The sequence below is a fragment of the Lineus longissimus genome, chromosome 18 (genome assembly GCF_910592395.1).
Source record: "Lineus longissimus chromosome 18, tnLinLong1.2, whole genome shotgun sequence".
NCBI classification, from domain to species: domain Eukaryota; kingdom Metazoa; phylum Nemertea; class Pilidiophora; order Heteronemertea; family Lineidae; genus Lineus; species Lineus longissimus.
This window is the reverse complement of record NC_088325.1, coordinates 3773840-3801376: the sequence shown is the minus strand read 5'-3', so window position 1 is coordinate 3801376 and position 27537 is coordinate 3773840. Positions and strand designations below refer to the sequence as shown.

The following is a 27537-nucleotide window of genomic DNA, read 5'->3' as shown; positions in this document are numbered from 1 at the left end:
TAATTTTGGGTTGGATAGAGGAAGACATTGCGCCCAACTCTACCAGGATTGCTGCTGTGTCACCAATTATCCGGCTTTTACTCACTCTGCGATTTTACGCCACCGGTAATTTCCAAATGACCGATGGTGGTCTTGCAGGTCTTCGTCAGCTGGCATTGGATAATTTAATTTGATGGCTGCATTATGAAGGACCGCTGTAGCTATCATGGCAGTAAGTGCTCTCGGTAACTTGATTCTAAGTCCAGCTTTCAGAGAGGGGAAACGTTTTTTCCACACTCCAAGCATCCTTTCCACGGTTGAACGTGTTCTCCGATGAGCTGTGTTGTACCTTCGTTTGGGATTGCCATCTGGGTTGCCGTAGGGTGTCATAAAATAACTCAGACATGCATGGCCTGATTGAGTCACCTAGCAAAAGTCCATTTACTTCGTCCCTCTCCATTCTACCAAAAAGGGTACAGTTTTCGAAATCTTCGAATCGTGTGTCGATCCAGCGGGCACACACGATATTGTAGAATTCCAAATTTGGCCTGCTTACTCCTTGCCCATTTATGGAGAACCACCTCTTGTGATTTCTGTACAGCTGGGCATCATCTCCACCGGGGCAAGAAATTCGAACATGCGACCCATCAGTAGACCCAATGATTCCAGGGAACCCAGCAATATCATAGAACAGTTGATGTGTAACACGTTGTTGATCGCCTTCAGGAAATTTAATGAAATGTTTCCTCAGGTGAGCAAATGCTTGGGACACCTGTTTCACTATGCGGCTGACTGTAGTCTGGTGAACACCTCCTCCTGCCTGATGATGATGTTGATGCCGATCCGCCAGCATCCCAAGGAAACCCTGCTGGCAATGCAGTTTGACAACACATCACAGATGAGTACTTCACTAACTAGAACATCAGGTCGGTGCCCTGTTTTATTCTATTCAGGATCATGGTTTGTACTTTTTCTACTATATTGACAGAAAGCACTATTTTGAATGCTACCGTGTGCGTGATCACATGATCTACCTGAAGCCATGTGATGTAGTCAAAATAGCAGCCTCCAGCAAGGAATGGTTATTGAGTGCCTGTTTATGGGATGACAGTAGACAGGAGACAGTGCTTGGCCCCATGCTGGTCTCTCATATATATCCATGGTCTTGTCCACACTCTTTTCTCATCTTTACGTCTTCTTTGCCGTCTTTCAATCTGGATACGTAAAATTATGGCAGAGCCCCCGACAATACATCTTCTTCTCTTTGAATCTTCCATTGTTTATGAATTTCCGTCCAAAATCCTCATTTTCTCAAAACATTCGATAACAAGTTGCCCAACATGTTGTCGAATGTTGTCATGTGTATACAGGGCCAAAGTTTTGTTGCCCAGGTGTGTTGCCGAGATGTTTTCGAAAATGTTACCGAAAATGTTGTCAGTGTGTACAGAGCTTATTAGGGAGTTTTCGCAAATCCCCCGGAACGTCAACGTGAACGTCTTTCCCATTGTTCAACATATAGAGAGATCGAACAGTGGTCGAACAAACCGTGCTGCAAGCTGTAGAACTCGATGCCGTGACGACACAGATTTCGGGTGACGTAGCCAACTTCGTTGCACGTATTTAATAGGCAGGTCTCACAAACAACGAAGTACGAAGTATGCAAATGTACTTTATGGACGAAAGTTTCCCTGATTCCTCGTGCAAATTGGTACAGAATATGATTTACGAGTGTCGCGTAAATGAATTAGCACATGGCTTGATGACAGGACAGACCTTCGTCGTTCGTACTTCGTCGCTCGTAGGAGTTACGAAACCTGCCTATTGTGAAGCCTGTCTGAATATAAATACTAGAAGGGGCCATTCACCTCGTTTTGAATGAGTTTAAATCGCTTCACACCGAAGTGGTGGTGGCTGTGGTCAACTCGATCAAGGGAATAAAGGGTTTAAGCCTGTCAACCCCCATGTATGCTGTTTCTCGGGGGTTTCATATTATGTCAAGATTTTCTCTGATGACACTTTGAAAAAGCAGTAAACCCATTCGAATTTATGCCTCGGTGCGAGTGGTCTTTGTTCGAAGACAATAGACCGCGTATAGGGGTAGTCCTGAGTTCTTTTAATTGCGAGGTGAGGGGCAATATAAATTACATGTACATGTACATTTCAAAAGCCAGAAGTTGCCAGCGCAACGTGTCAGATCAATAGCGCGCCAAATAGTCGGCAGATTTATTGGAAGTGGCGTCCTGCCCCCCCCCCCCCCCGAGCCTATTGTCCCCGCCCAACCGAAACGTTGAACAGACACTTCGTTGTTTATGAAATTTAAAAAAAAACAACATCTCTTCATAAAGTATCAAATTTATTCAAATCCTTCAGCAAATCCCGCTTCATAAGGCATGGCACAGAATGTACAGTAAGTTCTAGCTGCTACTGCGTCTGATGTTGACGAATAAATACGTGTGGACCTTGTTTGCAAGTTGCCCATGTTGGCACAGGAGTCTACCTTTTGGCAAACGATTGATAATTACAAGTACTGCCTCATACTCCGCACAGTATTGGGAGATGCTAGCCTTAAGACGCTTAGCCTAGCCGCTTCGTTTTGCACTTTTGTGGAGGAGGCCTACATATCTAAATGAGCTAATTAATTATGCACGGACTGGTCTGATATTGATTCTAAAATGTCACAATGTCTAGTGTTGATGCGAATAACTCAGTTTGAGAGAGAATGAAGTTTTTATGTTGGAAATGTTAGAGGCTTTTTGACATTTTCCTTTTTATTACAGTGTGCATTGTGACCGTGTATGAGCCTTGGTAGTCTACAGTAAACTAGTGCAGAAATGTAGAGCATGATTTTTTTCCGTACTGTGATAAGTACTAACGCGCTGTGCAATGCATTGCTGGGGATTCCCCTTCCCCAGTTTCAACCTCGTGATGGAATTTTTTACCTTGGTGAGTTTTAGTCCGTGTTTTACCCCTTTTGTCTCTCCACCGCCATCATCAACCTCACTAGCTGTGACCCCCGAAGCCAACGGGCTTGTCAATATAATCATGATACAAGGCATATGATAATAATGATAATAATAGTTGTAGAGTGTAGAGGTACAACAGTGCTTGGATATCATGTCGGTTTTGAAAGTGGCACTAACTGTTCCTTTCCCACAGATGTGCTTGCATTATTTTCACTGATGAGGTGAGGCAAGTGTCTTGCTCACGGCCACCGAGAAATTCATGTCATTCGACTCTTTGACGAGAGTCGAACCCTCAGTGATGCCATCAAAAATATAATGACGGGATGTATAAGTGTTATAAAAGCACATGAAAAGAGTTGCAATAACCTACTCGAAATCCAGGTGGTGATGACCTATGTTACACCCTTACACCTCTTTCTGATCATGAATAGCCTTAGCCAGAGTCTTTCAATATTTATACATGTAAATACTCTTATTTGAAAGACTGCCCGAACCAAGTAGAAAACGATATTAACAGCTAATACCCTTACTTGACCTGAAGTTCGACGAGCTCACTTTGCGTCTTTGTAATAGAAAATGTGTTCTAAAGCGAATGTGGTGTCACCTCCTTTTGACAGTCTCACTCACTCTGTCTAACTAAACCGAGGCTTGGGACCAGGCAATACCTTAATATTTACATTAGATCAACCTAAAAAACATCACGAGCTAGGCCTTCTTGGAATGCATATCAAAATGTTACCTCGTTCCTAGTTCTTGCGATAAGTGGACGGAATAATGTTGTATTTACAACAAAAATGATCACAGTTTAAAATACTCACTGGAAAGGGCACAAATAAAAGAATTTAAAAATTGATATTTTGTTCTTGAGTCATAATAGGCCCAGGTTCACTTTGAATTCCTTATTGAAATATTTTTACTGATATCATTCATAAGGAAAGCTAAACAATATAATGATATACATGACAGGCTACGCATTGTAAGTTTTTAAGCTTGTATCGTCTTGAGCGGAAGTGCAATGTAATTGGGCCATGAATATAATCACAATATGGGGTAAGGTGACGATTTAAAGCCCATTAAAGGTGTACGCCGTTCATCAGGAAAATGGAAATGCACTGAGGGATACACAATGCCGTAGTGCAGTTATGATTCCTGCAACTTATACATATCTCTCTACACAAGGAAATTTCAAATTCAATTACAAATTTTGAATTTTTAACGAACGGCGTGGGTCTTTAAATCTGGGTCGATTCAATCACGGTCAGGAGGATGGAACAACTTACAATGCACAATCTTTCGCGAATATCACGACACTGATAATGGTATTTGACGAGGACTCCCTTCCGAAATATGTTACATTCTGATGACTGCCAGATTTCACAGATGACAATGGCAACGATCAGATCCATGTTCTAAAGCCAACGCATTGCCAGAGGCCTATACTCCTGAAAACACTAACGCTTTTTACATTAGGTTTGTACCGGCCAGCAAAAACATTCGCCCCAAAATGTTTTTTTGGTAAATGAAAAATTCGTATACTCGGGCCCTTCCCGAAATATTTTTTGGGTGCATATACGCGTGTATATATATGTTTGCTGACCGAAATATCCTTGACTTTTCCAAAAGCCCAAAAATCTATTTATAAAAGTGGAGCAAAGATGTGGAAATTCTTCCGAAAACATTTTGCTGTCAGTCATAATATTTACGAAACTGTATCATTAAAGGGGGACTATAGGCAGGAGTATGGGGCTAATTTGGCCATCTTCAAGTGACTAGTATACACAGTAAGGACCCTTGGTCATGTCAGACTCAGCACTAAATATATTCCTCGTACAAGCGTGAATCATTTCGACCTACTGTGAGATGTGAGAGACCCCTGGCGGTTTTGTGCAACTTTATTTTGCCTGCCTACAGCTGCTGTCTATATTGTCCCTTTAAGATAACTGAAGAGAACCCTCCTTCTTTAAAGTGACCTAGGCAAATTCATAACATCAAATTTCTTGTATCGATTTCAGAGACGTAGCTAGCGTTTGGTCTTGGGGAGCAAAAGGCTCTCGGGATGACACTTTTTGAAATATACTCGGCCAAAGTCAGGGTCAAAAACACATTTTTGGTGATGTCTGGTGGGAAAGGCATTTGCATTTGCCCCCTGCCCTCACCCCAACCTGCTAGCTACGCCCCTGGATTTCCTAGCAGATTTAATATCAAAGTAAAAGTAAAGTCCGAAATTTAGAACTAATAGTTCTCGCGTCTTCGCCTCGTTCACTATTCTCATTTATCGCCGACCTTTTTCCCAAGGCTTTTACAAATGGAGAATGCCGCCGCGATGATGATAATCTGAAAAAAGATTAGTAGGACCGTGAGAAATATTGTGATAAATGATAAATGATTAATAAAAATTTGGAGTACAGGTACGAAACAAACTATTATTGCCCTATAGAATTCCGCTATCTAGCTTGAACACTGGATGTGATTCCTTGACGAAATGGTGCGAAACCCGCCGCGCATTTACCCCGGAGAATTTCGGTCCAGGGAAATTGTGTCCTCCAATCCGTTAAAGGGACAACCCGCATGGGCATGGGATTTAAATGACCATGATGATACCCCTGTTTGCCATCATGCACCGCCACATTCGCCATCAAACTTAATAATACATCTACCGTGGGGTAGTTTTAGACATTTCAGGAAAGCCGGCGGTCACATTCCGTTTAAGGGATTGTGTTTAATGCCTTTTGATATTTTTTCACTGATCATGTTTGTAGAAGTCACTGTCCTGCTTGAAGACATCTTTGAAAACACATTCTTGTGTACTTTTTGATACACCCTGACAACATATAAGGTCACGTACCTGTAATAAACTTCTAGGCCATTTTTTAGTTAAATTGGCACAATTTGCACCCACATGACTTTGCCCAAGACTAATAATCAGCGAGGAATGATTTTCTATCCAAGTTGTCAAACCATGAAATTTTCGTTTTACGTTATGTATCTTCAATGTTTGGGGGGGGGGGGGGGCTAATAACAGTGGCGCTTTTTTCAATGTTTTCACCGTAGCGCTACTTTTTGGATGTATCATTCAAACCCACTAACAGGAACAAATGTGCGTGCGTAGTGATCTAGAACTATCAAAAAAACATGCGGTGCAGCCAAGACGCATCCGCTGGAAATCGCGGGAATTAGTTGTTTATGAGGTTCCATGAGAGCCGCTACTGCACCAAATTCATATAAGTTTAACCTCGGGCAATGATGTTCTATTCTGTATATATAGGACATTAGCATTGCTACGGAAAAGGCCCTGCGTACCAGGTTTGCGACGATTTGAAATGGGCTTGCTGGAAGGGGCGACTGGCAATTTAAAAAGCTAACTTCAGCTTGCCAGGCTACGGCATGTTACGTCATAGTTTGTCAATGCCTATATTGTCCCTTTAAGGCAATTTTTAAAGGAATTATTTTCCTACAACCTCATCTTCACCAGCAATATTTTGATATCGTTAAATCACTCACTCATCTCGATTGTGGTGACGCAAACGCGTGAGAGCCAAGACCTAACCTTTCGTTACGGTAGTTGATAAAGCTTGGAATCAGTGAAACCATGTAATCAGTGATAAACCTTGGAATAGTCAGTACTTAACCGTGGAATCACTGTGCAAGTACCGCGTGAAATCGGGCGCGTTCCTTCCACCATTTATACCCTCCCAACTGCCAATCTCGTCCCAGCTGACTTTATTGATAGCAATTTGCCAGTAGTTCCAGAATCAACCTTTTTGTGGAGGTAAGTCATCATTGAATGCATTGGAAATGTGTTGTTGTCGTTAAAAAATAAACTTATATTCATGACGGGCCGCCGTTTGCAAATATCTAATTATTGCTCTTCGATGAAAGCAAAAGTAAGCTTTTGTGATTGTTTTGTATTCCATATACTAAAATAAAACGTTTTTATTAGAAGAATAATTTGTATATATAATGCTCTGATAAAGCTCAGTAGATATGACAAACATGCACACGGGAATCACTAAAAAAGGTGTCCGCTTAGAACTGGTTACATCACGAAAATATCTCTACATCCCTCGATGTGTACATGAATATGTACGTAATCGCTCACAGCGAAGGAATTTATTCACATTTTTCATCTCCAAACCCGGCTAAAACCTTCGGTAATAAACCTTCATCTACGTTTTAAGCGTAGTAAGCGGAGTGCTGATTGGTCCATATTATGGGTATGTGGTGGGCGTGTCGTGACGTGCATGCCTATATTTGGGAGATCAGTAATGTACACTGGAGGCGAGGTATGACTGGGTTGTTCTAAAATATAGATTATTGAAGTGGATATGCGACTGATTTCTAAACTACCGTCAAATTCCGATCTGATCATGTAAAAATAAGCTCCAAATATTTATTCGTAACCACCTTAGGTTCAGATGGCATTATTTCATGTTTTTATGCATTTTTAGGACTGATTTCAAGGTTTATCACTGGTTTCAAGGTTTCACAGGTTCCAGGCTTTATCACCTACCTTTCGTTACAGGTGCGTGACTCCAAAGTGTACTTGACGGGTGTTCCTATATAAATAGCCCATTAATATAGGCTTTGATCTGCTACTCTCTAGTATATACAGGGCATGGAGATTGGAAAGTGTGCCTATGGGGGGGGGGGTGTAGGTAAACGACATCAGGCGTTGGAGTTCTACTGATCAACTTTTAAATAAGCACGCCTATCGTATTTAATACTTACACATCAGGAACATAAACATGCAGTTATACACATTGCAGTATAGCGTGTACATGTATAGCGCTGTTATCAAGCAGGCAAATTTGCTGAAACTTCGAACTCCGAATTTGTATATCTGTCCATGCAGTTTGTTAAATATTTGAAACTTGAAATTTTTATCTGAATTCGAAAATTTCCGGTTGATTAGATATACGTAAATTTCAACATTGCCATTGTGTCGACAGAGATACAAAAACTATACATGCCAACTTTCAGCACTACGGCATTGTGTATACATAACTGTATGTCAATTCTCCTGGAGCACCAGTGATTACAGATAAGGTACCCCTTTAATCTACACTAATGGGGTATATACATGTATGTTGATGTTTCTTGGGAATGAGATTCAAATAAATGAGAAATAGAATTTACTCTTCTCGAATATCATCTGGAGGACATCAACTAATCCTTTCCAAGTTTCTTCCAGATGAGGAACGATGCTATGATGATCAGAACCTGGAAAGTAAATACCATATACGATGTAACACTTTCGCCCTGAGGATCAGTTCCTGCATCGCTGTTTCTGTGAAATTCAGGTAAGGTTTGCTGTAAATTCTAAAACAACTTTATGTGACAGGGAGGTGTTATACAATGAAGCATTGCAGTGTATACAGGGGCGTAGCTGGCAGAGCGGGCCAAGATGAATCAGCATCAGTCGAAAGTCACCAAGAAAGTATTTTTAGCGTGCTTTTGGCAGGAAGTTTTCAAAAGTATAATTTTGCCCCCCCCCCGAGCCTTTTACCCATCCCCTCACCAGAAAGCTAGCTACGCCCCTAATATAATGCACTATGTGTCAAATGAGCCTCGTTTTAACTGCAGCGGTAATGGGTAGGCAACCATAACCGCTTTACTTGGGTTGGTGCAAAATATGGAAACGGTCAATGAATAGGCGGTCAAAATCACATTTCTCTGTTTAGTTAAAGGTGTTTTAGATTAGAAATTGATACCTCATTGTCTCTACTAGCATAATACCCGTGGCGCGGGTTGTTTTAGGGTGTTGGCTTACTGTGGGGTTGGGGCAAGTTGGGTGAAATGAAATGATATGTCTGGGGGTTGTGATGTTGTCTTGATTTTGATGATTGGGACAATCTGGGTGATATGAGCTGTTTTTATTGCAGTAAAGAAATGTTAATCGGGATTTTATATTATATTTTATATTTGCCCCGGGTATTCATATAGGGAGCTGTGCGCTACTTTGCGCCCAGTGCTTGGGTCGGGTGAGGCGGCTTCGTTATTATGTGACGTGTATCACGTGATGAATTCCCATACGGTACTTCGAAAAATTAAGAGCGATTAACAACGTAAGGTGAAAGAGTACGACCAAAATAAAGGGGGAAAATTGCGGAGATGGATGAATGTTTTAAACATACCGGTATAGTGGCCCTAATACTTTCCCGGCTTAATTTCGTATAATCCCACACTTTTGATTTAATAGATGGCCCCATATGCACATTCAGACCTGCTGAAATGGCCCCTTATGTTAATGAGTATACCCATATATAGAAAGAACAAAAAATGCTATTTCTCCGAGATCGTTGCAAAGTTTACCGATTTAACCCGGCGAGGACCATCTCCATATCAACCACGACTTTCAGGAAAAGTTTCGAGGTCATCCGATCTGAACTGACGGAGGAGATGTGTGACAAACTATTTCAGCTCTACGTCCATTATAGTAGTGATTGTTTGTTTAACTAAACATCACTCAGGCTGGTGGATGAGCTGCCATTTCTCCCAAACCTCGACTAACGCCTCGGTCTCAGCCCACATTTTAGCACCACCTCCAGTAATACCTCCAGTATGGTATCAATTCCTTACACGTATTCAACTGGCGCACTCAATGGATTTTTTCTCGTCCGGAGGAGAAGAGGACAGAGATTTGTGAGGGTAATTCGAGGTAATAACCAGACTTGACCTAAGCCACACTTAGGATATTTTACTGTCGTTCGCGCAGGTTAGGGGTACCGTACAGTCGGATGCAGTACCGGTCAATACCGACATCGTTGATTATCAACATGTCGATTGTTCTCAAGAGGTCGAACACTTGGATGGGAATTCATGTTGGAGTTTCAGGCGCTTATCGAAAACTCTCTAATGTGAGAACGTTCAATCAAATTGAAGTAACTGGGCGACTGTAATTCACTCTCAAAGTTAAAGTCGGATTGGAAGTTGTAAATGTTACGCAAGCTCTCTATTGCCCCGCTTCTTACCTGTACGAGTATCAGGCCAGCCGTCGACAGTATCGCGTAGAGCTCGTACTCCTTGATCTTTTGCTCGATAAAGGTGAAGCAAGCCTGGAAGAGTGAGAATATGCGACTTTAATGCTCGATTTATAGTGGAATAGAGGACTTTGAAAATCCCGTTTATAGTGGGACAGGGTACTTTGAAACTCGTTTTATAGTGGAATAGGGGGACTTATGGATTAGGGCACTTTGAAACTCGGTTTATAGTGGCATGAAGGACTTTGAAAATCGACATATAGTGGAATGGGGGACTGTAATCTGGATTGAAAGTGGCATATAGGGGACTTTGAAACTCGACGTGGAATAGCATGCCGACTTGCCGGCAGTGAATCTCAGTCCTAAAGTCTCCTCCTTTCACCGACCCATTAGGGTGGGAAATCTGTCAGACGCACACTCATAAACGGGTGTCGATTTAGGGTGGAGCAATGGACTTTGAAACTCAATTTATAGTGGAAAAGGGGACTTTGAAATTCTATTCATACTGATATAGCGGACTTTGTAGGCTTCACTCGACTTATAGCGGTACAGGGGGCTTTGAAATTCGATACATAGTGGAATAGAGGACAAATCGTTTGTCGATTTTCTCGTCGAACAAAATGAAAAACATGTACAACTAATTCCTGACGCAATGTTGGATTGTAGTGATCGACCACCCAAATATCACGATATCTCGTAGGGAGGCGCGTGGTTTTACTAGGCCTGTATCAGACCAGAGTCAGGCAGCATGAAAGCCACATTGTATATAAAAAAAATATGTCATGCCAATTGGGGGTAGTGGGACGGGCCTGATCGGTCTTAATCGGAATGTGGCCACGCCTACTTACCACATTATAAAACGAGTTGGCCGTGGTTGGTGTGCTCGTGCAGTTGACATCTATGGGTGTAATGCTGGGATAGGGAAGTTTCATCTGGCAACAAGCGACCGGGATCTCGAATGGTTTCGGCATGGGCGAAGTGTTGACATTCAGTTCAAACGGATAGTAGTCCTGGGTCCTGTCCCAATTCTTCGCTTTGTGCCAGTCCGTGTAATTTGTGACACCGCAACATTTCAGCTGAAAAGGTATGGAATACACATTTTTTTGCGAGTTTTGCGAGATGACCTCAGAAATAGGGATGACATTTACAAGAAACACGACCCCGTTCCGAGCCCCCTCAGAAAGTATGGCACTAAGTCGCCAAGGCGATAAATGATTAATGAACATCCGCAAGTAAAATGCTTATTGCTGCATGCAGTTTCAGGATTTTTCAATGATCAAGTTTGGAAAAGTCACGGTCTTGCAGGAAGCCATTTTTGCAGAAAAAAACCAACATCCATGTACATTTAATCTTATGCCCTATTCTTCATATACCTGAGGAAAGCAGGGCTCAATGTTCGCCTCTCCGGCCCTTACACAAACGTTTGTGTGCAGGGCCGGAGAAAGGAGCAGTGATTAACCCCTGCATGATTTCCTTATGACGGTATACATGTGCCTTTAAATCAACTTGTGCATAGTTGAAAAGGTAGTTAAAAGTCTGTTACTTACATTCATCTGTACGCAGTTAACAAGAAGAGAGAAGACATCTGAGGCGTTGGTTCCGCGGTATTCGGTCTCCGCCGCCTTATTTATATACGTTATGGCCTCCCCTCGGTACTGCGGAAAAGGAAGATAAAAAAACAGTCGATTACCTCTACATTAAGGACGCCCTCTGGACTGACAAGTGTTGTCCTTAATACAGAAGTGTCAAGATTAGAGGGGTCAAATTGAATGGCAACGAAGAAAAAGTCAAATTTTGTTAGCAGAAATACCTAGGATTTCTCAGTGGTACATGTATTTTGAAAGAAAGGCAGAGGTAGGCAAGGAGCGTCCATCCCCACAACAATGACAACAACAACAACAACAACAGCAACGCAAAAGCGAGTGCCGCGCACTGTGCGGAGGTGCGTCTGGTTCCAATGATGCAACAGCCGCTAACGAATGAGCGAGGACGCTGATGAATTTGAAAAAAAAGTAGTACTTACGAAGTCGTATCTTCCGGCGACGATTCCAATAGCTAAGAGCTGTGCTGCTACGATTATACACAACATGATCCCGTACTGAAAAAATGTTATTAATTCACGACATCAGTCAAGACATCCTCCTCTTTGCGCTGGACCGGAACTCTATCGATGACGTCGTTCCGTCCATATGCTTGAAATGCCGGTGTGACGGGGATAGTAGTCCTAGGGCTGATAGTCCGTGTAACAATAGCCCGCATTGCTAAATATTTTGGTTAGGGTTAGCGGTACAATAGATCATGCTGCTTAATTGGTCAAATACAATGCTACCGGACTATGACTCCAGGGGGACTATATCCACTGTCACACCGGGCCTCGACTGGGCCATTTTCATTATCATATTACTTTTAGGTCCTTTCCTCAGGCGAAGGTTTGTGACATGGTTAAAATTACACATTAAAACATGTTGGTCGAATCCATTTTATTCAAACGACATCTTTTTGATGTTTTTTTCCTAGTGAGTACAAATCTGTCAGTGCATGTCCGCGGTTCCAGTCCGATTTTGCGATTAACGTATTTTGCGTATAACCTACAGTGACTAAACATGGGAGGTATGACTGGCAGAGAGAATTTATTTGGGTGCAAAGAATCATTCATAGAATTTTTGACAGGGATTTGGGTTCATTCCCGACATAATTGCACCCGTCCGCCTCGTTTTAGGGCTAAGCGCGTTAATTGGACCTCCAAACCATGCCCGTGAACTTATCAGGCACTTATCCCAACTACAAAAGTATGCTCCCTAGAAACCGCTTTATTTCATAACGACTTCTTATTGCACATAGCAGCCGGCGCCAGGACAGTGAGATCACGCATTCATTCCTAGTAGTGCGTGATCGACGCTGATTTGTCAATCTGTGATGTTGAACCACGTGTCAGAATACTTACCACAAACAAGAGGATCCTCAATCCACAGCAGGCTCCAACACACCCAAAAATGGCAATGGCCCCCAAAATAGTTCCAATCGCGATGAAGGCAATCGAATTTTCCACGAGGATTGCCTGGATGTCAAAGCCGTTAGTAGTTGTTGTAAGCTCGGCCGTGTAACCGGTGATACTGGAGAAGGCGTTGATTTGGTTAAGGGCCGGGCTGATTAATTGAATGATCTGATCACCGAGGTACCGCACGATTACTCCTGCCAGGACCAGGCAGATTCCCAACACCTGAAATAATAAGAAGTTAACGAAATTCAGTGAATTTTTAATAAAGGCCAGATTCCAGTTGGGCGTTTTTCCGCTGCGGTTGTCGCTGGGGGTCGCCACCGCGGCAAAACCACACTTGGCTGAGGACGCTATTTGTGTTTCTTTGGTAAATAAAATAATTGCCACTAATGAGTTGGCATCTTTTGTTGATGCATCCCCTTCCCATCTGAGCCACGCTAGCGGGAAATTTGAATGAACCAAACATCACCTGGAGCCTAGTGTAATTTGCCGCGGGGTGGCCGACCAAAGCGTGAAATCGCTCTTAGTAAGTTAGGCAGTCCTTAAAGCCATCTTATCTATCCATGAATTGAATTCCCTCCTTTGATTAGAAGCACCTCTGGCAAACCATAATAGAGTTTGTAAAGTTCACGAATAATGTTTTTTACAACCTCCTTTTCAGCGATTTACGCATATATCTGCGCCCTGCCTACAGACATGTTATGCGTTGAACTATTGCTTCAAGTTCACCTAATGAAACTGATGCAATCTGACGTCACTCTCAATCTTTACGTTAACGTTTACGCTCAAGATCTTAGCCGCACTATTTTCGTAAAGTTAGCTTGGTATGTTGACTTACCACGAACACTGTGTTAAGGATCATCAGAATGAAACGTGCTGCCGTTACGGCTATTCCCATCTTGGAAGTTTCTTGATATCTGGAGAGAGAATATAGAGAGGTTTAGTTACCCGGATGATAACGTAACTGAGGTAATAAACGTGATAATGAGTGACCTATGTATCTCAAATTTAGGGGTCAATAAATTGATACATATTTGATGTGATCATGTGATGTCGTTCCCCAGCCACCGTAAGTTATTCGAACCTACTTCCCAGCACAATCCTTTTTATTTGAAATATCACTACGCGAATGCATTGAGTACGCATGCGTACACTGAAAAAGAAGTAAAGGACAACGCGCCTTGTGTCTGTCCAAATACTCACATACGGGCGGACCGAACGAGTTTTCGCAAATCCCCCGAAACGCTAACCCGTACGCCTATCTCATTGTTTGACCTCCTGATAACGAAGTCGAACAATGGGATTAGGCGTTCACGTTACGTTTCGGGGGATTTGTGAAAACTCCCTAATATTAATGCAAGTCATGCAACGTGAACTCAAACTGACCTTCTCTCACTACTTAGTGATCAATGTTTCATGGTTTCATTCTTGGGTTCCGTGCAAGTTTATATCCTGGTCGAATATGATAGCAGATTGTCATTATCGCTGACTGACCATGCAGAACGTTTCCCTACAATATGCACGAAGGAACCTGAATCGTTTCCCCGGAGGCCTGCAAATTGGTTCACTCATGACTCTTGATATATATTATAGTTCGAAAGTTTCAAATCTGACATTTCGGGTGCAGTGATGAACCCGTCCGTTAATAGGCCTAACTGATGGTTCTTATAGTACCCAGGGCATGCGGACAATCTCGGGGTGAGGGTTGTCGACATTAGAAGGAAGCTTTCGCAAAAGCTCCGAAACGCCAACGTCAACGCCTACCGCATTGTTCGACCTGATGATAACGAGGTCGAACGTTTCGTGTGTTTTGCGAAAACACCCTAATGTGTAATGTTGACTCCCGTTTTGAATGTATTCAGTTCAGATTTCAACATATCTTCATGCCCAGAGAGTGTCGTTATGGGTATCAAAGTGAAGGTCTATGCGAGGAGTAGGACTTATCGAATAAAACACTGAGTTTTTATCAACGTGTATCGAAGAGCGTGGGCGGGGGTCAAAGGTACCACTTTTGCCCTTTCTGACCCTCGATGGTGGGTCCCGGATTTCGTCGAAGGGGCTACAAACTCAGGTTAAAGCACTCTCATCGACATTCATAATGATACCCATGTTGACATGATTCGATGACATCAACATTGGGAGTGTCACATGTAGCTATTTAGTTGTAATGTGACTGCAACTTTACAGGCAGGAACAATTATTATATAATATGTATCACCTTTCCTGCATCCCTATTAATTGTTTGAAATCCATCCATAAGTCTCGGGGTCACGAGCCGACAGGTAGTTAGACTTACAAGAAAAGAAATCAGCAAATATTTCAAAACCCGCGGGAGCAGAATTTCAAGAATATTACATGTGTGCAGAAAAGATAACACCAGGCCTACATACATGTACCATCCTACTAAAGCACGTTGTGAACTCTCCTTCCATTTGGCTGGAACTTTTACCTCAATAAAACTCGTTTGTTTCAGCTACATTTAAACGAGCATGACAATCAAACACAACTGTTCACCAAAATGCTCATAACATCCTTCTAAACATTTTGCGAAAGTTCGGTTTCAAAATTTCCAGCCTTTTTACAAATATTGACCATTTTAGATTTTACATGAAATAGAATTTTTCCAAGGGCGACGAGTCCTAATCCTACACTGTAAAAAAATATGATGTTTTTTTTAGCTTGTCATGAAACCATTTAGGGTTTTTCAGCCAAAACAATTTTGCACCCCACAGAGGTTTTTCAGAGAAACGAAGAAAAAAAATTGTAAAAAATCAAAGGGTGCCTTGTGTTCGCTAAAAAGCTTTATAGCTCAAAACCTTTATTTTTAAGAGTGTAACTAATGTAGGTTTTTGTTGTTCCGTGATTTCAGTTTTGAGCTACGTAATTGGGTGAAAAAGATCTTACCTTGCGCTAAAGTTAAGTTTCTATCCCTGTGCTCGGTCGTCTTACAACCTTTCTGGTGAAGTGTTCCTGGTACATCTAATTATATACAATGACTACAAAGCTATTCGTCATGCTATAGTACTGGCTGGCACTAAACATCTCGAGAAAACACGCATCAATAAAATCGTATGATATTCATATATAAATTTCAAAGCCTTTAAAGCCAAACTCAATGAACTTTACAGCAAACATGCGTGCATTTATACAGCAATGTACACATTAATGCACAGGTTATGTAGGTCAGGTTTGATGGAATGAATGAACAACACATCCAAAACGCCTTAGAAGCCAATTCCAAATACATTTGCCTTAAATGTGCGTGCATGTATACAGAAATGTACTCATTGATGCATTGTATATTCTGCCTGCTGGGGTGCAGTGTGCGTGACAATGAGATGACCCGGATTATTGAAGTATGTTGTCCAAGTGTGGAGTCATCTGCCGGAAAGTTGATAGCAACAACGAAAATATGGCACGGGACTGCTTAGGTTTGAATATGCAAAGAAAGAAAGTATAGGAGCCATCTAAGAAAGACATGTGAAGTAATAAAGTTAAAGGCCTAGGCCATTCGTTATAAATTTGAAATTTGAATTTGAAAAGTTCCAAATCCGTAAAAACGCACTACAGATATAAATATAGTTTTCAGCACTGCCGTTGTGTAGACAAATACTATAATATAAATACCTATAGTTTTAGCAACTGCACTACACCATTGTGTATAACTGCATTTTCCTTGACCACCAGTAATGGCGTACCCTTTTAAGACATCTAAGAAAGACATATGACGAATATGACGGTATTACTCGCTTTCATGACTAACGACTGTTTCGTGCCAACTCTGGAAGCAGATTTCCATCTTGAAATATTTGTTCCAATTTTTGATAACCAACTTTAAAACAAAAGGTTACACGAGAGGTGTAACAACCGATTAGGTGACATCGCCCGATTAAATGACCTATTCTAAAACACCCGAGTGAGAATATTTCATTTTCATTATATTACATGTATTAGGTTAATGTATATAGCCTCGTTTTCACCACAGAGGTTTTGGGGAGACAACCCAAACCGCTTGGGTTGGTGCAAAATGTGGCAGCATTTCAAAAGCATTTAAAACCTCATTATTCGATATTGAATTTGAGATGTTTAGAATTGAAATTAATACCTCACTGTCGGTATTGATTGTCTCACCCAAACCGCTCAAGTTGAGCTAAAATATTGGCAAAAACCTCGGCTACTAAACCGAAAATGTGAGACAAAATCAACTGAAAGAGTGACCTCACCGAAAAAGTGATAAAAATGCAACCAATTAGGTGACCACGCCGAATAAGTGACGCAAAATGGACCGATTATGTGACAAACCTCCCAACCGTTTAGGTGACACACCATCGCCCGATTAAGTGACACAAAACGAATTAATTAACCGATAAAGTGACATCATCTTATGGTTCTGATGATAATGTTGGTGCTATTCAATTTTTAAAATGTGTCAAGTTTTTTTTACACTTAGTATATTTATATAGTTATCAGAATATTCAATTTCTAGCTCAATACATACACGTACAATCTCATTTCTGTCTTGATCATCAAAACTTGTCGTGAGCATTCTATAATCAGTCTGTTTTTTTTCAGCGATCTGTAAAAAAACGTTAAAAACATGATTTGCATGTACATGCAGATGGACGCCACGGGTAATGAATCAAGATTATACCTCAGTTCGCTTGACTATGCCCTTTATTGCGATGTGACGTCACCCAGAGGCCTACATGTATTTATTTAATGAGTATACAATAATCAACTATGTCATGTTGGTCGTCTTATCAATTATTTCATCGGAGGTTTGTTTCTTTTGTTTTATTGTAAAAACTTTAATTTCTTAACTGTTTGCTACATCGAAAATGTTGTTTTCATTCCTGAATAGCGGAAAAAGCGATTTTTCTTAAATTCTCGCCCCAGAAAGGGCATATTTGGGGCGAATCTGATTTTGCGCTCAGGTTTTTTACGTGCATTTTCGTGTACATGTAGCTGTTACATATTGATTTTTTAGTTAGCAGCGTCGACCTGCCTTGCCTGCTGGGAATCTGGAATTTGCAAACAAATTGGTCATCTTCAAGTTCCATGATGTTGTCCTTTCAGGTGAATGTGTTGTACAATCTTGTGAGTTTGGTGAAGATAAAAGATGAGGTCTGGAGATTTCGTTTGTCTCACTAAACACCGCAAGGTCGTCTCACCAAAAACCGCAGGGGTGAGCTAAAATGTAGTGCGATGAGGTAGGAGTAGATAAAGCCTAATCTCAGGATGCGGTTTTCGGCGAAATGATACACTCTGTCACCAGTCGCCTTCATTCAAGCGGAGCGGAGAGGCGAGGTTACCTTGCCTATGCGAAATGCGGCTCCTCCCGAGACAACCAATACTGATATTGAGGAATTCTTTGAATTGCATTCTTTCATCAATCTCTCCTCGAGAATGATGTAGCAATATTTCTTCTAGAACACCTTAAACGACACAATGAAATGGAATATTGACTGCTTTTGGCTGCTTCCATATTTTGCACCAACCCAAATGGTTATTGTTGTATCACCATAACCAACCATAACCGCTGCCGACAAAACGAGGCACAATGGGCGCATAGTGCTTCATTGTAATCAAGGTGATTTAGAATAAAACAACCCGCCTACACTCTTAGAAAAAAAAGTGTTTCAGCTCTGGAAAGCCTTGATGGTTTTTCGACCAACGCAAATATTGACCCCGTTGAGGTGTTTCAGCGAAGTGATAACCCTCAGAGGTTTCTTACCATCTCAAAAAACATTTGGGGTTATTTATTTACCAAAAAGTCACGGGGTGCATATTCGTGTTGGCTGAAAAACCATTAAGGGTAGACCATAGGGACCACCATTTTGGTTAGAACTTGAAATCATAAAGCAAGTAGAATTATTCAAATTGAAGTGAATGCCAATTTCAAGGGTGGGAGACTGTTCTCTGGAAAACAAAGAACTGACTTCCACCCGCCTACAAATTTGCATTCACTTCGTTTTGAAAGAGGTTTAATTGCTCTATGATTTCACGTTCTAGTCAAAATGGTGGTGCCTATGGTCAGCCCTAAATGGTTTTTGAGAAGAAAATCTTTTTTTCTAAGAGTACACGTGGCTTTCTACTCGGGAACCCGATCCCCGCCAGGTCATCGGTATAAGTCTACCTTTGGAGTCATCCTGAGATACAAGTTTTTGATACTCCCATATCATTTGAAATATCGAAAGGCGGAGTGTATTTAAAACCACTGGTTATGTCAGGATGCTTTGGATTCGGCGAAAGGGGAACTAATTTTGAAGATAAAAATGTAATCACATCATATTGAAGTCCCCGTGTATATATAAAGACACCAATGATTATTTTCTCAGCTGACCTATAGTTAAGGTCTCCATTCGTTGTATAAACCTTATAGATTACTACTTTTTTTCCTGTTTACATTGAAGTGTTTTCAAATAAAATGCATTTCTATCTCGGCCATGAATAATAATTGTAGCATAGGCCTAGTTGAGTCCTTATGACCAAATACAACACATTGGCTGTTTTTAGACCATGATTGCATATCACTCATTCGGTTCCGTGAACTTGATGATGAATGGCGGAACATACATGTACGTCACTGGTGTTTTACAATGTTTATCATGTCGATCTGCCAAATAAACACCTAGCCTAGCATAGCATTCATAATGAAAAGATTTTGCTATACCATTCAAAATGCGAAATCTTATCACGATGAAGGACACTGAACTGGCCCAATTAAGGTTCGTTTCTACTAACGTCACCAAAACAGTGATGAAAATATTCTTTCTTATTTTGAAATTTATTATTGACGGGGCTGAGTAACATACTGGACTTTGTGACCCTATCAATTAATCGGACAAACATGGAAGCCACATTTAGCATTTGACTTTTGATGTATAGTTGGATATTTGACATGTTTGAAGGTTCAGCCGTGTGCCCAACAACTTTGGCACTTTTTCCTTTTTTATTTATCATACTGGGCTGGGAAGAACGAGAGTATAATCATTATTTTTTATCACTTCAGGATTTAAAAAGATTTTTCGTGGTGTTTGTTTATATTGTGACATTTTTATGAAATGGACGAATAGGTATGACATGCACCATTTTATTCCGGCAAAATCTAAAAGTGTATATATCTAAACTTTCGGGCACGACCATAGACGTCAACATAATATGTAAATATAATGAAAAATACAAGTACTTTTTGCCTCACGCATTCATATAAACGAAATAGCTGCATGGCTCAGAATAGAACGTCACATTCAAACAAAATCAACAAGAAGTAGACGTCACAAAAGGCGCAGTGGTGCGAAAAACCTTGGCGCAAAAATCTCAATATACTTGAATTATATATAGCGAACATCATGTCATAGTTAACATGTATTTTGATGGCCTAACAAAGGCAGCGTTTATGGTAATATTGCATGACTCATAGGCGAAACATTAGCTTTATCTCGATAGGTTGTGATATTGTTCCTTAACTCAGCATAGTTATTTTAGCAGGTTGTGCAAATGTCCTGGAATTGAGCAGGAAGTGATTTGTGGCTGTGCGATATGCCGGCCACCCCACGTGACTTCATCGACGAGTGTGCGAAATCCTTTTGTTCGGCCTCATTCAACCTTTTGTCGCCTCCTTGGTCGGTCGACTGGCTTCCCCTCCTGTCGCTTTTTGCTTTTCTCCGATTTTCGACCACAGTATTTTGTGTCTTTCCTCTCAGGCTTGCCTGAATCTCACACGGCTCTTTTGTATGAGATATATATATGTAACTGTCGCCTTGGGAGTCTTGCGTAGGCTCGCCAGTGAGCACAGTGGAGATAAATCGGGCGGTGCAGTTCCTCTCTGAATGCGCCGATAGGCGACTATATAGGGGAAGTCACGCTCGACTATTTTTTAGTCTGATTCGAACTCTAAAATTTTCTACAATTTTACATCGCCAAAGCCAGACAGTGCACACATATATATTGGGCAAGCTTACGTCAGAGTCACCCTACGAGCTGTCAGTTCGCCCTTGCGTAATTTTAGAATTTTCGGGCGATTCCAAGCCATGCGGGCAAGAGTAAAATTTCTAAGCCGTCATTTGTGTCACTTGTTGGCTCACCGTAGGGGAGTCTATACGATACCGCAGTGTCCGTCGTCCGTCGTCGTCCGTCGTCGTCGTCGTCGTCGTCGTCGTCGTCGTCGTCGTCGTCGTCGTCGTCGTCGTCGTCGTCGTCGTCGTCGTCGTCGTCGTCGTCGTCGTCCGTCGTATCCTAGTTCAAAAACAGTGGCACGTTTTTTAACCGCTATGCCTATAAACTTAAAACTTTGTACACATGACCCCCTAGGTCAGATGACCCGTGACACTAAATTTCTGTCCGATCTGATTCTCTACTTGGCCACCAGGGGGCCAAATGTGGATATCTAAAAAGTGTGATATCTCGCTTATTAGTGACTTGTTTTCGATAAAACTTTTGTGGTAGGTACTCATTGCAAGGATACATCATATATCTTACGGGTTTTTAATTTGATCTACTTTTCAAGGTCGCAGAGGTCAAATGGCAAGAATTGGCCGTTTGAGTGTAACTATGGCACGTTTCTCAACCACCAAAGCTATGAGCTTGAAACTTGGTACATATAACCCCCTATATCAGATAACCTCTGGTGCTGAATTTCAGCCTGATCTGATTCTTGACTTTGCCACCAGGGGGCCAAAACAGAAAAAGTAAGAAGTGCAATAGCCTGCTTATTAGCAAATTGTTTTTGATGAAATTTTTATGGCAGGGACCCCTAGCAAGGTTACCTCAGATGTTGCACGATTTTTCGGATTTGACCTACTTTTTAAGGTCGCAGAGGTCAAATGGCGTAAATTTGCCGTTTGAGTGTAACTATGGCACGTTTCTCAACCGCAACAGTTATGAACTTGAAACTTTGAACAAATGACCCCCTAGGTCAGTTGACCTTTTACACTGAATTTTGGTTCGGTCTGATTATTGACTTGGCCACCAGGGGGCCCAAACTCAAAACTCAAAAAGTGTGATTTCTCGCTTATTACTGATTTGTTTTTGATAAAAGTTTCATGGTAGGTACTCCCAGCAAGGATACATCACATATCTTACGGGTTTTTGATTTGACCCACCTTTCAAGTTCACAGAGGTCAAAGTTGAAAACTTTACCGTTCTTGGTACGTTTTGTCGTTGTTCAATGTAAAGAGTTTTAATTTTGTGTAATGATGCATCTAAGAAGCCACTATTTGTATGCCAAGTTTCAGCCAGATCGGAATTCAAATATGGCCGAAATTGCATGTTTTGTGGGTTTTTCCTCGTATTGTGGCAATCCAAAGGTCGTGAGTTCAAACCCCGGTCAAGGACAGCCAAAAATATTTTTATTTTTCATCTTTTCCTTCTTTCTTTTCTGAGTTCTATCTTACATTTTCTTCATTTTTTGATTTATTTGGTGCCATAGATTTAATTAGGCGGCCATCTTGGAAATCGTTTTTTGCCGATTGCTGTAGTGTAACGAGTGATGAAATTGTTATGGTCAGGTGGATGTGTCTACATCACATATCACCCTGGTTTGTTATTTGACCTAAATGTCAGGGTCACTGAGGTCAAAGTTAAAAATATATTCACCATTGTCATGGAGTGGCACGTTTCTTTACTATCATTTTCACCTAGACTCTACAAGCTTGGAACCACAAGTCTCGGATTCACCACTTGGCTAGGGCCGGCTCTGAACTGGTCACAGATGCATGTATAAATTAATACTGTAGCACTTTCTGTAACTGTCTCCTAAAAATACTTACGGTGAGCACAATGGCCCCTGGCCGTTTCATTTCGTAAGTACAAAGCCTAGAGTTCCTAAACCCATGTCAGATAACAAGGAATAGCGCCCTTGTTTAGCTCTTTACTTCCACCCGGGGTAACTTCCCTAGTGATCTTTTTCACGTGGGTGGGGGGGTTGAGAGCTTTCTGTCCTTCCTAAATGTAATCTCTATTTGTTTTGCAGAATCAACGCTTTAGAGCGTATAACGTGCCAACATGGGAACTATAACGCCATTTGATCCGGTGTCAGCTTCGCGCTCTGCAAGGTTCTCGCCAAGCTGGGTAAACCTCAAGGGACAGAAAGCCCAACTCCCCGCCCAATTTTGCCCAAAATTTGAGGACGTTTTTTCCCGGCGGCTAAGCTTTGATGTAAATAGTATTGCGCTAAGAGACCCAGATAATTTCGTTGCCGGCCAGTTGCACGAGCATGCCAGTTCTTTGGATGAAATTCTTCCCCCTGACGACCCTATGTCGCAACAGTACAGCCAACTGGCTACATAATGGAGTGGACATATAGAGCCATTTTTTAAGCATTTCAAGGGAAATTTTAAAGGGCAAGCATTTGACTCTCAGCGCCCGCCTTCTGAGTCGATCCAAAATTCGCCCTCCTGTGCTAAATTTGCAAGCCTTATTGCATCAGAGTTGGAACAAAGAATAAAGCCATCTTTAGAGGATGCGGTAGAGGTACTTCCTATTGTGACATCCTAGGCGCGGGAAACCCGGCGGCATCTCCGCTCGTTAAATCGTACATAAAACATATAGCAGGGGAGCAAGCAAGAGCTCAGGTTGTTCCCACTCAGGCCAAGCCCATGTTTCTCTCAAAAATTATCAAAATTGCCGCCTATATTGATGATCAAATAACTCGTAGTAACCTGTCGCCAAGGCAACGTTTCGCTCTACATAGAGATCAAGCTTATTTCAAACTTCAATTCTTTGCGGGAGATCGTGCCAGTGATTTAGGCAGAGTCGCAAGCCAACTTAGACAACTCGGGTGTGGCGATATCGCACTCCTTCACAAAAGCGATAAGGGGGGCTACCGGCGTTTGCAACACTTTCACGGTTACACGCTGTTCCAATGTTGCTACCTGCCCGATTGCGGGTCTTGACCGTTATGTAAGCTGGGCTCGTTCATGGGCGGTGGATCTCTCGTTAGGTTATCTCTGGCCCCTAAACCAAAACTCTTCATCAAGTTCTAGCTTCTATCATCATTCTCACTAAAGTGATTTCGGTAATAATACGTTTTGCGTTTGCATCATGTTAACTCCCGTTTCTGTAGCCGTATGTCACGTATATACATGTACTCTTGGTTCAAAGGAATAAAAGTATCTCTGTATAAGATATATCCGCCTTGTATAATTTTCTTTCACGCGTTGGAGAAGTTATAGGAGTTTTGGGAGTGGTGGGAGTGTTGGAATAGGAATGAGCGAGATTTTGCCTGGCGCATTCGAAATTGAAGGAATGTCGTGCTCAGTTCCTCCCAATACTCTTCCTCATGAGCACACGATTGGATGGAGTCACGTGGGGTGCTATCACACCCCACGTGACTTCATCGACGAGTGTGCGAAATCCTTTTGTTCGGCCTCATTCAGCCTTTTGCCCCGAGAGGGGAGGAGAATGGCTGCTCCCCAGCTGTCCCGTTCGAGGATGCAAGACCACAATTGATTTTTAAGCCTTTAAGCAGTTATATTGTCAATGTTTGACCGCGACGCATCAAATACTGCGTGGGGTTGTGAATCTGAAATTTAGATTATGTTATTCCGGAGAGTCGGGCAAGTAAATGGTGAAAAATAAACTGGTAGTTGACCACGGAAATTTTTTGATAATCGACAAATTAGACAGATTTTGATATTTCCACTCTTTTCAGCCAACTGGCAGAAAAACTCAAAACACGCCCCCTATTACCCAATTAGCAAAATTCGAAATTAATTTTTTCATCAAATAATTTCTTTATATCGGTAGACTTGCCACAGCAAATATTTTTCAAAACCTCTCCAAATATGTACTTGAGAGTTAAAAACATGCACTCGTCTAATTGATAGGCCTAGTTCATACATTACAAATAGCGTCGTTAGCTTTCTTGAGACGTTTGCTTTGCCCACCCACCCACCCCAGTTCTCCGTCCTTTCGCTTTTCTGCTTTTGCAGATGTCGTGCTCAGTTCCTCCCAATACTCTTCCTCATGAGCACACGATTGGATGGAGTCACGTGGGGTGCTATCACCTCCCAGTCAAAGAGCTATATTCAATTTGGCTGATCATATCAGAGACAGTATCACAACATGGCTGACCATATCATGTAGACAGTATCACGACATAGCCGATCATATCAGAGACAGCATTACAACATGGCTGACCATATATCAAAGACGGTAGTATCACAACATAGCCGGCCATATCAACATGCATGGCGGGCCATATCAGAGACAGTATCACAACACGGCTGACCATATCGGAGTGTTACAACATGGCTAACCATATTAGAACCGGGTATCACAATATGGCTGACCAAATCAGGGACAACATCACAACAAGGCTGACCATATAAGAGACAGTATCACAGCACGGCTGGCCATATCAGAGACAGTAGTATAACAACACGAGAGACCATATCAGAGACAGTATCACAACACGGCAGACCATAGCAGAGACAGTATCACAACACGGCTGACCATATCAGACAGTGTTACAACATTGCTGACCATATCAGAGACAGCATCACAACACGGCAGACCATATCAGAGACAGTAGTATCACAACATGGCTGACCATAGCAGAGACAGTATCACAACACGGCAGACCATATCACTGAGACAGTATCACAACATGGCTGACCATATCAGAGAGAGTGTTACAACATGGCTGACCATAGCAGAGACAGTATCACAACATGGCTGACCATATCAGAGAGAGTGTTACAACATGGCTGACCATAGCAGAGACAGTATCACAACATGGCTGACCATATCAGAGACAGTATCACAACACGGCAGACCATATCAGAGACAGTATCACAACATGGCTGACCATATCAGAGAGAGTGTTACAACATGGCTGACCATAGCAGAGACAGTATCACAACATGGCTGACCATAGCAGAGACAGTATCACAACATGGCTGACCATATCAGAGACAGTATCACAACATGGCTGACCATATCAGAGACAGTATCACAACATGGCTGACCATATCAGAGACAGTATCACACCACGGCAGACCATATCAGAGACAGTATCACAACACGGCTGACCATATCAGAGACGGTAGTATCACAACACAGCGGACCATAGCAGAGACAGTAGTATCACAACATGGCTGACCATAGCAGAGACAGTAGTATCACAACACAGCTGACCATAACAGAGACAGTATCACAACACAGCTGACCATAACAGAGACAGTATCACAACACGGCAGACCATAACAGAGACAGTATCACAACACGGCTGACCATATCAGAGACAGAAGTATCACAACATGGCTGACCATAGCAGAGACAGTAGTATCACAACACAGCTGACCATAACAGAGACAGTATCACAACACGGCAGACCATAACAGAGACAGTATCACAACACGGCTGACCATATCAGAGACGGTAGTATCACAACACGGCAGACCATATCAGAGACAGTATCACAACATGGCTGACCATATCAGAGACAGTATCACAACATGGCTGACCATATCAGAGACAGTATCACAACATGGCTGACCATATCAGAGACAGTATCACAACATGGCTGACCATATCAGAGACAGTATCACAACATGGCTGACCATAGCAGAGACAGTATCACAACATGGCTGACCATATCAGAGACAGTATCACAACATGGCTGACCATATCAGAGACAGTATCACAACATGGCTGACCATAGCAGAGACAGTATCACAACATGGCTGACCATATCAGAGACAGTATCACAACACGGCTGACCATATCAGAGACAGAAGTATCACAACATGGCTGACCATAGCAGAGACAGTATCACAACACAGCGGACCTTATCAGAAACACAACAGAAGTTACCGACAAGGAAAAGTTTATATTTTTTAACTAAAGTTTATTTCCATTCAAAAATGTTGTATACAATGGAATGCATGTCACATAATTTACACTGAATACATGTGAATACAATTATGCTTTATGATTTAGAAAACATTTGTTCGGCCATCAGTTTCTCCAGTTAATTTAGTTCACAAACTGCCTCCTAGGTGGCAAAATCCGCTCCATTCAGCACTGCCACCAAGGAAATAATTCATACACTAAAACTATTCTCTCAGTTGACAGGATTTTCTGGTTACTAATGTCAATAGATTTCGTTTAGAAGCAAATATTTTGCAGAACATTTGTTTAAGGGGAAATAAGCACTTTACTTATCATGACAATAGCACTTTTATTCAGCCCACAAAATGTTGTCAGGAATTCAAAAAGTAAGGCTCATTTTGGATTTGGCCTAAGGATTTGTAGAAAGGAGTATTGGGTCATGGATATTAGCTTTACGTCTATAGTCGAGCTATAGGTAACACAAAAATCTCAAGTCTATTTGTAACAGTGAAAATTCTTTTTTAATAAAATAAGGTGACAAATGAAGTTTAACCCTTTCGCTGCCGCAGGGTTTTGGCAGGGTACCTAACCCTGGGCCAACACCCGTATAGACTGGCCAACCTTGATCCCAACCTGGCTTAGGAAAAGTTTTAGTGTAAAATAGCTGGAATAACCAAATCTTGATTTTGGGACAAGGTTTGCATTGAATTGAGTGCAGTGCTGCCATCTCCTTTTTTTCATGTGTCACCAACCGAAAACTTATAGAGACTGTTGTGAAGAA

At 41.8% G+C, this 27537-nt stretch overlaps 1 protein-coding gene across 3 annotated transcripts; it reads right to left on the bottom strand.

The window, feature by feature from the left end:
- Positions 1-2313: 2313 nt before the first annotated feature.
- LOC135502035 (tetraspanin-3-like) lies at positions 2314-15920 on the bottom strand. Of its 3 annotated transcripts, none has more exons than XR_010449728.1 (9): positions 15825-15920; positions 13759-13837; positions 12867-13142; positions 11946-12020; positions 11470-11577; positions 10771-10998; positions 9914-9997; positions 2508-5276; positions 2314-2472 (listed from the first exon to the last, which is right to left on the bottom strand). XR_010449728.1 is itself a non-coding variant. In XM_064794487.1 (9 exons), exons 2-8 carry the CDS (start codon positions 13816-13818, stop codon positions 8109-8111), a joined length of 885 nt encoding a protein of 294 aa, XP_064650557.1. In that variant the 5' UTR covers positions 13819-13837; positions 15825-15920; the 3' UTR covers positions 2314-5276; positions 8079-8108. The 3 variants fall into 3 exon arrangements, 2 of the variants coding, with proteins under 2 accessions (XP_064650557.1, XP_064650556.1); XM_064794487.1 differs by adding an exon at positions 8079-8162 and having other exon boundaries at positions 2314-5276; XM_064794486.1 differs by having other exon boundaries at positions 2314-5276.
- Positions 15921-27537: the final 11617 nt, after the last annotated feature.

Bases quoted from the DNA above. Each gene is read 5' to 3' on its own strand.
- LOC135502035 (XM_064794486.1), bottom strand. From the start codon at position 13,818: ATGGGAATAGCCGTAACGGCAGCACGTTTCATTCTGATGATCCTTAAC. The intron at 13,143-13,758 runs GTAAGTCAACAT...TTATTATTTCAG, and splicing joins TCCTTAACACAGTGTTCGTG to GTGTTGGGAATCTGCCTGGT. The intron at 11,578-11,945 runs GTAAGTACTACT...CCTTTTCCGCAG, and splicing joins TCGCCGGAAGATACGACTTC to TACCGAGGGGAGGCCATAAC.